Source organism: Ursus arctos, unplaced genomic scaffold (genome assembly GCF_023065955.2).
Source record: "Ursus arctos isolate Adak ecotype North America unplaced genomic scaffold, UrsArc2.0 scaffold_34, whole genome shotgun sequence".
Classification (NCBI taxonomy): Eukaryota; Metazoa; Chordata; class Mammalia; order Carnivora; family Ursidae; genus Ursus; species Ursus arctos.
In genome coordinates this window covers 12,912,769-12,924,545 of record NW_026623030.1, presented here as the reverse complement: position 1 = coordinate 12,924,545, position 11,777 = coordinate 12,912,769, and the positions used below count along the sequence as shown (strand labels likewise).

The 11,777-nt window shown below is 50.9% G+C and overlaps 1 protein-coding gene across 18 annotated transcripts in view; it reads right to left on the bottom strand.

Moving 5' to 3' along the window:
• Positions 1-4,822: 4,822 nt before the first annotated feature.
• Positions 4,823-11,777, bottom strand: part of DEPDC5 (DEP domain containing 5, GATOR1 subcomplex subunit) — a 120,248-nt gene continuing 113,293 nt past the window's right edge. For all 18 annotated transcript variants that reach the window (XM_057305777.1, XM_048221361.2, XM_048221359.2 and 15 more), the window contains 4 exons: positions 11,488-11,659; positions 8,597-8,657; positions 5,751-5,833; positions 4,823-5,589 (listed from right to left, as the gene is read on the bottom strand). In XM_057305777.1, coding sequence (XP_057161760.1) covers positions 5,297-5,589; positions 5,751-5,833; positions 8,597-8,657; positions 11,488-11,659 — 609 coding nt within the window. In that variant the 3' untranslated portion in view covers positions 4,823-5,296. The remainder of the gene's footprint in view (positions 5,590-5,750; positions 5,834-8,596; positions 8,658-11,487; positions 11,660-11,777) is intronic.

Here is an 11,777-nt window from a genome sequence, read left to right as displayed (position 1 = left end):
GCTGTGTGGCCCTGGGCTCCACTGCCTGGGCCTTCCACTCTCATCTGGTATGATGATGGTTGATAAGATTACCCAATGCGGTGGCACGTAAAGTATGCATGCTACATTGCCCGGAACACAGCCAACACTCAGAAAATGGAGTGACTGGGGCGCCTGGGTGGCTCAGTCCGTTAAGTGTGTACCTTCAGCTCAGGTCATGATCTCAGGGTCCTGGTATCGAGCCCCGCATCAGGATTTCTGCTCAGCAGGGAGTCTGCTTCTCCCTCTACTCCTCCCCACCACTCATGATCTCTCTCTCCCTCTCTCTCTCAAATAAATAAAATCTTCAAAAAAAAAAAAAAGAAAGAAATGGAGTGACCGTTATTATATATGCCTGAAATGTTGGGGCTAACTGTAAATTGACTTCTACTCAGCTTTTTATCTCACTATTTCCTGTCCATGTTGGCAAAGCCTCACAGACTTCCTTAGTGTCTCGGGCACGTATCTTGTGCTTCTTCCTCGTAATACCTCAAGTTTCCATTTTAATTATTTTGATGGGTCTCTTTCTACACAGGGGCTATGGGCTTCCGTGCCTATCCCATGCAGTTTTGGGTTTTTTTTTTAAAGATTTTATTTGACAGAGAGACAGCCAGCGAGAGAGGGAACACAAGCAGGGGGAGTGGGAGAGGAAGAAGCAGGCTCCCAGCGGAGCAGGGAGCCCGATGTGGGTCCCAATCCCAGGACCCTGGGATCACGCCCCGAGCCGAAGGCAGACGCTTAATGACTGAACCACCCAGGCGCCCCTATCCCATGCAGTTCTTGGAAGTTCCTGGCCCAGCTGCGCAGGCTTTGGCGGTCCTGTGCCTTGGGCGGCCCCGTGCAGCTCTCTACGTCTGCTGTCAGTTGTCATTTCAGCCGTCAAGTTCTCTGCCTCTACTATGTTGCCTTTCGGTGTGTGGCTTCTAATCTGCTTTGGTCTAAGAATCAGATTTCCAGGCTAGTTAGAGCTGCGTGTACTCAGGAAGAAACTCAGAGAAGGAATATGGAACAGGGTTTCTCAAACAGACCACCGAGAGCAGAGTGTCAGTTTACAGCACAGAGTCCCAGACCTCCAGAATCAGAATCTCTGGGAGAGGCTCTGGAATCTGCAACTTCACACAGGAGACCGGAGAACCACAGGTGGGGGACTAACACAGCTACTACTTCGGCTTTGAAGCCTTCTTGGCTTATTCCCATTCCTCTGGTAGAGGGTGAGGGCGTTATTCTATCTCATTTCTTTTCCATCAGGTTTTTCTGCATCTCACACTCTGTGTGGTTCCCCACCCCGGATTCATTTCTACATTCAGGAGGCCGACTGGTGCTCCCCAGGTGTCCGAGGGCCTGGGTACAGCCCAGCACAACCACAAAACCAAGAAACATCTCCAGAGTTGCTCAGCTTCAGGTAACAACCCTGTTCACGATGAGAGGGGGCCAGCACGGCATGGTCAGAAGGCCCTCTTGCTGCTCTCAGCAACGTGGCACTTCTGACAAGAGAAAAAACTTCTCAGCCAAAGTTCTTGGGACCTAGATAAGGCAGAACGACCACAGCAACTAGTTAGTGGAGTACAGCCCTTGGGCCCTAGTGGGGACACTGGGCTCAGCCTCTTGACCACTCTGACTCCTATACTCCCCACGAGGCCCAAGGCCACTTCCTCTTTGAAGACTAGCCTGTCCACTCCAGCTCTCTGGTTATTCCCTTCTCTAAACTCCTGGGGTTCACAGAGTCTGGGGGCAACGGTCATCATTTTAACAGTTGATGTTGAGGGAGGAGCACAATGTTCCAGCCACTGTCACGCTCTCTACCCACATTCTTTCATGTGGTTTTCAAGACCTGGGAGGTGGTACTAGTGTCTCATTTTACAGATGAGGAAACTGAGGTTTGGAGAGATGCAGTAACTTACACAGACTCACGCTGGCAAGTGGCCCTGCTAGAATCTGAATCCAGCCACTTGCCTCCTACGCCTGCCCTCTCAACAACCACACTACTGACTACAACCAAATGCTTAGAAAAACACTGAGCCTGGGAACCGGAGGACCTGGTCCTTATCCCAGTGCCACCTAGAGCCTGGGGCAGGTCATTCCCCGTTTCCTTAACTGGGAGAAAATGAAAATGTTGGGCAAGATCTCCAAGAACCCCTCTGCTCTAAGGCTCGTCTTACTGGACCACCCTCATCCCCTCTTATACTCGGGTGACCCCAAAGCATGTTGTGCATGTGTCTGGGCCTTGATGCCCCATTTCTGAACATGAATAAGCACTCTCCATGACTTAATTTAGGGAGCCAGGTTGGTGATGCCATCAAGGTCCTCCTTACAGTCCATGTGTACTCTCCTTTGTGCTGGACCCTGTGAGGAGCCCTGCCATGTGCACCTGCTCCCTTGGTCTCACCAGCTCACTCACTCAACTCTCAGTGACTGGAGAGTGTGCCAGAAGAAATTGTCAGCCTAGGGGGCTGAAGGGGTCAGCGAATAATTACATTGTCACAAGCACAGAAGAAGAGCAACACTCAAGAGAGGTGAGTGTGTGTGTGTGTGTGTGTGTGTGTGTGTGTGTTGTGTGCGCACACGTGCATGGGGTTGGGAAGAAATGTGAGGCCACGTCATCTCTAACAGGTGAGGAAGCACACTTGGGAGATAGAACATTCCTAGCTCTCACAGCAAAGAAATGGCAGGGCTGGGATTTAAACCCAGGTCCTCTTGGCCCCAAGCTTCCTGCCTTTTTCTCTCCACCAAGGAATGGTTAGTCACATTTATACACCTGGTGTGGGGCCTCTGATCTGCACACACACATCCCTCCTGTCTAACCACACGCTTGCTCAGGCTGGGCTCTCTCTGCACCCGGGCAGCAGGCATGGAGGGAAGTGAGTGGGCCTGAGGGACAGGTGGGAGGACTAGTGATGGTGGAGTTGAAAGAGCACTGAGTTCTACTCCCAGATTCTTGCTTGGACAAGTGGGTGAAAGGAGGTACTGGTCAGAGAGGAAGAATACAGGGGAACTAGGGTTCAAGGGCATAGGTGTTTCAGGCCCAGCTCTGAAGGGTGAGCGGCTAGCATTCTAGCTTGTCGGCTGTCTTCTTCCACCAAGTCACTCTCTGAGCCTTCTTTTCCTGGTTCATCTTTGGAAGAGAGGAGGGCAGAAAGTAGGATACTGAGGATGCTGAGGACCACACATGACTGTGCCACATGATCTGATCCGGACAGGCCAGTGGCTGCTGCATCCAGCAACATCATGCAGGAAGCTGGCTCAGAAATGTGGCAAAGAGGACTTTACATCCGGGAATGTCAGAATGGCCGACATTCTTTTACTATCTGCTGGGAGGTAACTGCTTTCATGTAATTTTGTCTTCTGGTCCTCCCACCACCCTAACAGACAGTTTCCCATTTTATAAATGAAGGATGTTGGCACTTAACAAAGAGTAAAGGTTTGTCTGAGGGAAGGGTAGGTGAGAACAGAAAACGGGATTTTTGTCAGGAACCTGTTCCTGACCAGGAATCAACCCGCATGCTTTCACATATTAACAGATCTATTCTCTCAAAATCTCTACATGTGGCCATAAATGGCTCCAATTTACAGATGAGGAAACAGGCTCTATTAAGTAACTTAAGAACCCAGTGCGGGGAGATTCAGATGCAACACCCAGTGCCTGGCCCATGAGTCCAGAGTTCATTCACTCCACCTATTCAGCCAACACCATTTCTCCAGCATCTGCTATTATGACACACATTTAGGAACAAAGAGACGAACAAAATAGGCAAGTTTCCATCATGCTAGCATGGAAATGTGCCGAGTGTTGCCGGGGAAGTACAAGGTGCTGTGGGAAGACCTGACAGGTAGCCCTCTATGCTTCTCTGGAGAAGTAACACGTGAGTGAAGAGCAGATGAACGATGGCCAGGAGTTAGCAAGGCAGAGTGGGCCTGCAGAGGAGGCATGTTCTAAGCAGATGGAACAGCATCTGCAAAGACCTGAGCCGCTAAAGAGTTAGTGATGTTCCAGGTGGTTGGAGGAACAGCCCAGGACCAGATTGCACATGGCCACGTCTAAGATGTTTGAAGTTCAACTCCCCAGAGACGTCTAAGTAAGTGGCAGGCACACTCAAAGTGGTTTTTAAATAAGACTGTAAGTGCCAAGTGGAGGATGGCCTGGAGGGAAAGCAGAGACAGGTTAGGGGCTCTCCTAGCCATACAAGAGGAAGAGGAAGAGGAAGATGAAGGAGGGCTGCGCTGGGCTGGGTGTCACAGCAGAGGGCCTGGGAAGTAGTGGGTGGATTCACAAGCTACTGAGGAGCAAAATCAACAGGGCTTGTGTGGAGAGATGGAGGGGGAGGAAGGGACAGTACCTGTCAGGTCCCCTCTGTCCTGCAGTCCCTTATCCCTGCCACCAGCAGGTCAGGGCAGGGTGCTGAGGTTAAGGCACCATGCTGAATCCTATCCCTTTAAGAAGTGGGTTCTAAACCCTGGAGTCAATGGAGACTTTCCTTTTTTTTTTTTTTTTTAAGAATGCCAGGGCACCCACGTGCCACACCTGGGCTCACACACTTAGCAAGATTCACTGCGACAGCACGAGCCTGCAGTTGCACATGGTACTATGTGTTCTGCTCACTAGGCCTGAAAGAAACTATTTTGCTCTTGCTCAAGGGCCTGTAAAAAGACATCTTTCAGTAAACCCACAACCAGACTCTCCAAGACAGTGAATTCTACAGTCCTCCTCACCTTCTGTGGCTGCCTCATTTGCCACTATGTCCCTGGTGATGGGGCCCGACTGCCCAGCCGAGGATGGGATCACTGCTGCCAGGAACCAGGCGAGGGCTGGAGATGCTGCATGTGGCACTTTATTCCTGCCTCAGATATGTACAGGTATATACAGTTGGTGTGAGCCTATGGTACACTATTTCACAAAATTATCTTACATCCTGTGCACACTTTCCGGCGGGAAGCGGCAGGCGGCTCCAAAAAGCCCACGGCTGGTGGAGGGAAAGGATGCTCGCGGGAGCCACCCCCTCTCCAAGGACATTCATGGGGGCTGCTTGCCCCCCTCACCAGTACTGAGGTCCTCCCACGGACCATCTGGGCCTCCCACCTGCTCTCAGAGCTCGTTTCTTCCCAAGTCTTTCTCCTCGAGGGGAAGAACATCTTGTGGGGGGGGGGGGAGAAGCAGTAGCAGTGGCCCCCACTCACCGACGGGGGCACTGCCGCCCGCCACCCAGAGCCCGACTGCCCCTACTGGACACAGACAGCAAGAGTGGAATCCTCCCTGTGCTTCAAACCGAGGTGCGGCCTGGCCTCACGGGGCGCTGGCATGCATCTTCTCCAGGCAGCTCGTCCAGAACGTGACCAGCCGGTTGTCGCGGTTGATGCAGAAGTCCGTGAAATCCCTGAGCAGCCGATCAGCAAACTTCTCATCCCCCGTGGCACTAGAGCGCCATGTCTTGGTCAGCATGGTGTTGTAGGCCCAGTTGTAGCCAACGCGCTCCTCACAGAACATGTTCTGGTTGGTGGAGCTGGTGGAGTTCCGCCGCCGCCGCTGCTGCCCTGAGAACTTGCGCCTGGAGTAGGGCAGCTGCAGGAACACTGTTCCTGAGGAGCAAGGGGAGGCCCCATGTCACCGCCACCAGGAGGGCCCCCAGGGCAGCTGGGGTGGCTTTGCAGACATAGGGTCGGTCAAAGGGAGGAGCCCCCGTGTACAGGCTCCCGTCACAGGGACCCACCTGCCCCATGTTTTGCCTGGAGTGTCTCACCTGTCACGTGGATGTACTGAGGCTTGTTCTCAGCAGGGAAGTTAAAAGCAGAGGCGGAATATTTATCTTGCACAAACCCAAACCTAAGGGAGGACAGGAAGACAACAGATTAGGGCCTCCTTAGCTAAAGGGACAGGGGGAGCAAATGTGGCTAAGAGGACTTTCTGACAGCCTAAGATACAGGGACCTGGAAAGATCTCTTTCAAGATGGAACATTCAGGCTGCTCGTTTTTACCCTCACCAGACCTCCTCCCTCTAGGCCTCCTGTCATCTCCAGGTGGCTGAGAGTCCTCTCACCAGCTGCACTCCACATCCAGCCCTGTCTCTGCCTGCCACCCCTTGCCCTGCATGCCCCCCAGCTGTCCTGTCAGACCCTCCTCTGGGCGCTGTCACGTTGTCCCACCCCATACCTCTTCTCTGCCTCTCCCTGGAATCCGCATCTGGTCCAACAATGTGCTGGGTGCCCACCCACATAAGGAGAGGGGGGAAGGTCCTTATCTTAATTCACCTTAGCCACACCTTTCCCTTAGTTTTCCCAGCTAAGCACATAGTAGGTTCTCAAAAAAGGCTCTGAATTGAAATACAACGAATGATCTTACTTGAAATTCTCTTCTTAAAAATGAGGAACTGAGTCTGGGGGTCTCTGCATCGCTGTGTTCTAGAAATGGGCAGGAGAAGCCACTTTTCATCTATGACTTATTCGATTCTGCTTCTCATCTATGGTTTGTTCTATTCCGGGTTTTTCTATTTCCATCATACACATTTATTACAGCTCTACCTGCTAAGTGCTGAAAAGGACGTGTTAACAGATGTGGCTTCCGCCCCGAGTCTGAGAGGTTTCTGTCATCAAGGCAGTGATGCAGGCAGAACTAAAGGAGGTAAAACACCTGTCTCCTTTCGCTGCGTCCTCTTTGTAAGCTACCAGCTTTACACCGGCTGACAATCATTATTTATCACAGCACACATGAAGTCAAATATGCAAGTTAAATGGATCAGCTAACGTGCACAGCAAGCCCCATCATCTAGAGGCTGATTCCATCATGTGTAGGGATAGCTCTGGATTTTGCCATTCTCTCCCTCTACTTTTCAACCAAGTCTGCTTATTTACTCAGCACGCGATCAGCCTGACCAGAATCGTGCCTCATTTCTTCCTTAGGTCACCAGGAAAGACCTTTAATTTTAAAACAGCAATTTAACCACATGGTGCTTGGCCCCTTCACTGTCCACTTGGGGAGCACTGGAGCCAGGACTACAGTGAGGGTGGGGGCGGGGGGCACCCATCCCACCAAGACAAATATGAAGGAGGAGCCGGGGAGCCACAGCAGCGGGGTCCGGGGAAGCTGGAGCAGTTTTTCTTCTCCTTCTTCTTCTTAAGATTTTATTTATTGGACTGGTTTCTAACTCTTTCAGAGATGAAACTTATGGGTGGGCTAATGTTTCATTTCAGAGCCACAATGCAACCTAGAGTTCCATTCTGTGCAAAAGCTACTCTGGGAAAGGCACTTGCTAGTTGCTGTAAAGGGAAACAAAAGAGAAAAATGCATCCCCTTGCCCTCCAGGGGCCCCTAGATTAGTGTAACAGATAGACAGAGTGTATTGGGAAAAAGCGAAGGAGGGCTTCAGAGAGCAAGGACCTAGGAATTGGTGGTGGAGCAAGACTGACAGGTGGGAAGGGGTGGGGGTTTTGAGAATGTGGGGGGAGATATGATGAAGATGGTGGGTCTGGGTGGGGGAGGGAGCACAGGTTTAGGGGCCGGGACACTCAGCAGAGTCCACGCAGTGATTCGTAGGGATGGGACAGAAAACATGAAAAACTCGAAAGGCTACATCCCGAGTGACATCTAGCCAGCAAAATCCAATCACCACCCAATGATACCCAAGGGAAGCGTCAGACCTGCTTATAAACTCATCCGTTGGTTGGGGTCTTCCTAATGATACCCACTGTCTACCGAGGGCTTCCTAGGTGCCGAAACTCCAAAGAACTCTCCCAACAACCCAGTGAGTGGTGAGAAAATGAAGGTGAAGCAGTTCCAGAACGTGCTCACAGTTCCTCAGCCACATGCTGGTGGAGGCGGAGGTGAGCTAGGCCTGTCTGCTTCCCAGATCGACACCCTTTGCCACGGATCCACTGTGCTCCCCACCTTCTGCCCCCAGTCGGCACCCTCTCTTGCTGGAAGAAAGAAGTCTGGCTGTGGTGGGCCGGGGGCGGGAGCGGGTGCAAGGTGGGGTGGTAACAGCCGAATACACTTGAATAAGGAGATGGCAGGACACTGAAGACGGTGCAGCGAGAGGGTTACGGAAGTGGGAACAGAGGACTTGCTTCTGCCACGGTTAACACGAAGCAGCAGATGAACACTGCGTGGTGCATTCTACAGACAAAGCTGCACTGGCCTGAGGGGTAAGCAGCTAAGCCCAAGGAAGCCCCTCCCTGAGGCATATATCCTAGTGCTAGTAAATACCTACGGACTTATCTATTGCTTTTAACCCCCATTATCTTCTCAGCACTGTCAAGGGGCTCTTGAAGCGTTTTACAGTTTTTCCTCTCATGTCATCTCCTGGACAGCTTGGCTCAAGGTCTTGTTGGAGGCTAAGGAGGGAGCTCTATGCTTTCCCTTCAACTGGAAGAAGGTAATGTGGTCTGAAAAACAACAGCTCCAGGAACTGGAGGGGTAATGCTTATCTCTGAAACCAAGGCAAAAGGTCCTGTAGGGTATGGGCAGTGGTTGGTCTTGGGTGAACTAGATCCATTTCCCCAGAAATGAAACAGAGTGGGTTTGGGTTTGGTAACTGCTACTCACCACAGTCACCGACACCCTCCTATCATGCCCTCTGGCTAAGGGACAAACCTGTGTGCAATGGCTTCCTGGAAAAGGTGCATTCGATCCCAGTACGTTTCTGGTTCAAAACCTGAAAGGAGAAAAAAGAACAAATGCCAGGGTGTGATCCCAAGGTTTGTAATTCTCCCTGGGTCTGGCTTTCTGTACCCTTCACTTCTGGTGGCCATTCCTCCCCCCTTGAGCTTAAGCGCTGCCTTTTCACATTACCTGCTTTTGAGAGACCAGCCTCCATCCCAAGGAACAAAGGTGCATTCTCACCCACCCCTTCCCTGAAGCTCTCTCAGGGTCTAGAAAGGCACTGAATAGGAGTCCTCAGCAACCGGTGTGAGCTACCAGAACTTGAGGTAAGACTCATTCTAATAACTTCCTATGCCAAAAGTGGAAAGGAACATGTATTAAAATGCAAACAAAAGATAAGCTTTAAATGCATGTTATCGGCTTCTAAGGAGAAAAAAAAATTATTACCCATCTTCCATTTCCCTACAAGGAAAGACAATAGTACAAGCTCCATTTTAGGGGTAGGGAAACTGAAGTAAAGAGACTATGGACTCTGAGAAACAAACTGAGGGCTTCAGAGGGGAGGGGTGTGGGGGAATGGGATAGACTGGTGATGGGTAGTAAGGAGGGCACGTATTGCATGGTGCACTGCGTGTTATATGCAACTAATGAATCATCGAACTTTACATCAGAAACCAGGGATGTACTGTATGGTGACTAACATAATAAAAAAACAGTAAAAAAATAAATAAAAAAAAAGAAAAGAAAACATTTGCATTTCTCTAATGAAAAAATAAATAAAATAAATAAAAATTATGTTTGGAAAAGTGATGGGCTGGGGAGGGCAGGGGAGCAGACGAGTGCCTTCCTCCATCGCCCACATCATGGCTCCAGCCTCGCTCCTTCTGCAGAACTGGTGTGAGGACCAAGAGCTGATGAGGAGGTGGAGGGCTGAGGCAGGCTGTCGCACGGCAACAGGCAACGGGCCAGCGCTGCTCTTGGGATTGAGAAGCTGAGGGCTGAAGGAGCAAATGCACAAGACAGCCTGAAGAACAGGGGCTCTCTCTCTACTCTCTCTACATTTGGAATTTTCTATCTAGAATACATTTGAGGGCTCTAGGCAACTGGAGAGCAAACAAGAAAAAAGACTTTGGCTTTAATAGGTAAAAACACACACAGCAAATTCCTTGTCAGATTTTTAAGCTTTTGAATCCACTGTTATTGGAAGGAGAGATAACAGGAAGAAAAGCAGCGCAGAAGAAAATTGATTTTTAGATTCAAACCCGTATTCCTTTAAACTAGGACTCCTTTCTTCAGCTGTAACCATGGCAACCAACAGAGGATGCTGGTCTTGAAGCCTGGGTTACAACAGGCAGGGAAAACCAGCAGCTCATACAAAAATGTCCTCCAATGCCAGCCTTGCCAGCAATCCTGTGCTGTGACAGTGAAGGTGGAAAACCCCAGAAGAGTCTGGCTGGTGTGGGGGAAGTGTCTCCTGAGCATATTAAAAACAGCAGCATGAGGCAGTTGCCTGACTTGAAATCATCAGATACGAATATAATCATGTGGCATTTCAGGGCTGCAGTGGTCCTCTGTCAGCCACCGGGAGGTTAAACGGGAAGGTGTGTGTGTGTGTGTGTGTGTGTGTGTGAGAACAGCACTTTGTCAACTCTACGGATCACGGGACCTATGGCCTCCAGTGGCTCTGTGGGACCCGCCTCGAACCCCAAAAATCACTGTAAACACTGACTATATAAAAATGTCTTCTGAGATGCGAACAAAGAGCATACAGGTGGACCTTTGGAACACAAGCTCTTTGCACCACCAGGGCAGCCTGTCACAGGAAAAGTGCGGCAATATTTAATGTGGCCTCCCTGACCTAGCGAGACCTCTCACCCCCTGGGCCTCTTGTCTTCTACCTACCACGACACAGACTTACATGGGCACGGGAAGAAACCATTCCCTCACACCAAAAGTTCTTCCTTTCACATTTATAATTTCTGTATCTGAGAAACGAAAGGGCTACTGACATATCGGCAGCAATTCTAACTTTTTGCTTTTAAAAAGGTCATTTGTGAGCTCACCGAGAGCTCTGTAGGAGCTGTTTATGTGTTCATCGAAATGGGCAATTAATCGGTGATAAAAAGCTCTGTGCTGCGTGAAGTAAGAAGACTTGCCGTCGATCTGTCCTACACCTGCCCTCAGAGATCTCCTGGGCCAGGGTGCAGCAGCAGGGCAGCCCCGCCCGCTCTCTGCTCCTGTCGGACCACAACCCCAACAACCCCGTCCCAGGGAAAGGGCGATCATCAGAGTCCTGCCGTCCTCCACCAAGCCCCCTCCTGCTCTGTCTTCCTTGAGATGCGGGACTCGAGTCCCATGCGTGTTCCAGGTGCTGACACACTACAGCTTTGCACAATAGGACGCTGTACCCTGTTTTGCATTCAGTGCCACCCTTTCTTTAGCCTGTTTTCATGAAACAGCAGATTCAAGCCTCCCATAAGGTTCAAATTCCCAGAGCCCAAAGCCAGTTAGGCTGGAGCACGGAAAGGAGCATGTGGGGAGAACACCAGTGCTGCTCGTGATTTACAGTGTATCACACCCTCTCCCACCCACCATCTGCTCCAGGCCTCACGAGGGTCTTCCTGAGTTGGCAAGGCAGCGTTAAACTTTACATGCTCTCATTTGAGGAATAAGGAACTTAAGACATTAAGTGACTTGTCCAGGGTTACCTGGCCACTAAGTGAAGAACCAGCATGAAACCCAGATCCTTCCGACCCCTTGTCCAAAGCCTGCCTCTGTGCACTAGCCTGCATGGATTCGATATTCGATACCTAGAGAGGTGGCCTTGGGGGAGAGGGGTCTTACTCGTGGAGACAGAACGTCCAGAGGGGAGTGTCTCTTACTATCAAACAGGTGCTCACTGCCCTCCTTGAGCAGGCAGCTGGTGTTGAGTGGGATGAAGAGCTGGGCTCGAAGCGGATCGCCATACAGGTAACTGGGCAGCGCAAAGGGACCCTCCAGAACGGGGACCAACAAAAAGCCGCAGGAAGTGGCTTTGCGATGCCAACCCTGGACCTGGAGGGAAGCACAGAAACAGTGTCATCTCCAACTGAATTCGGACAAGAGAAAATACTTCCCAAGGAGTGAAGCCGCCGCCGTGGCGGCTGACATATTGATCGGCGCGTTCATTTAT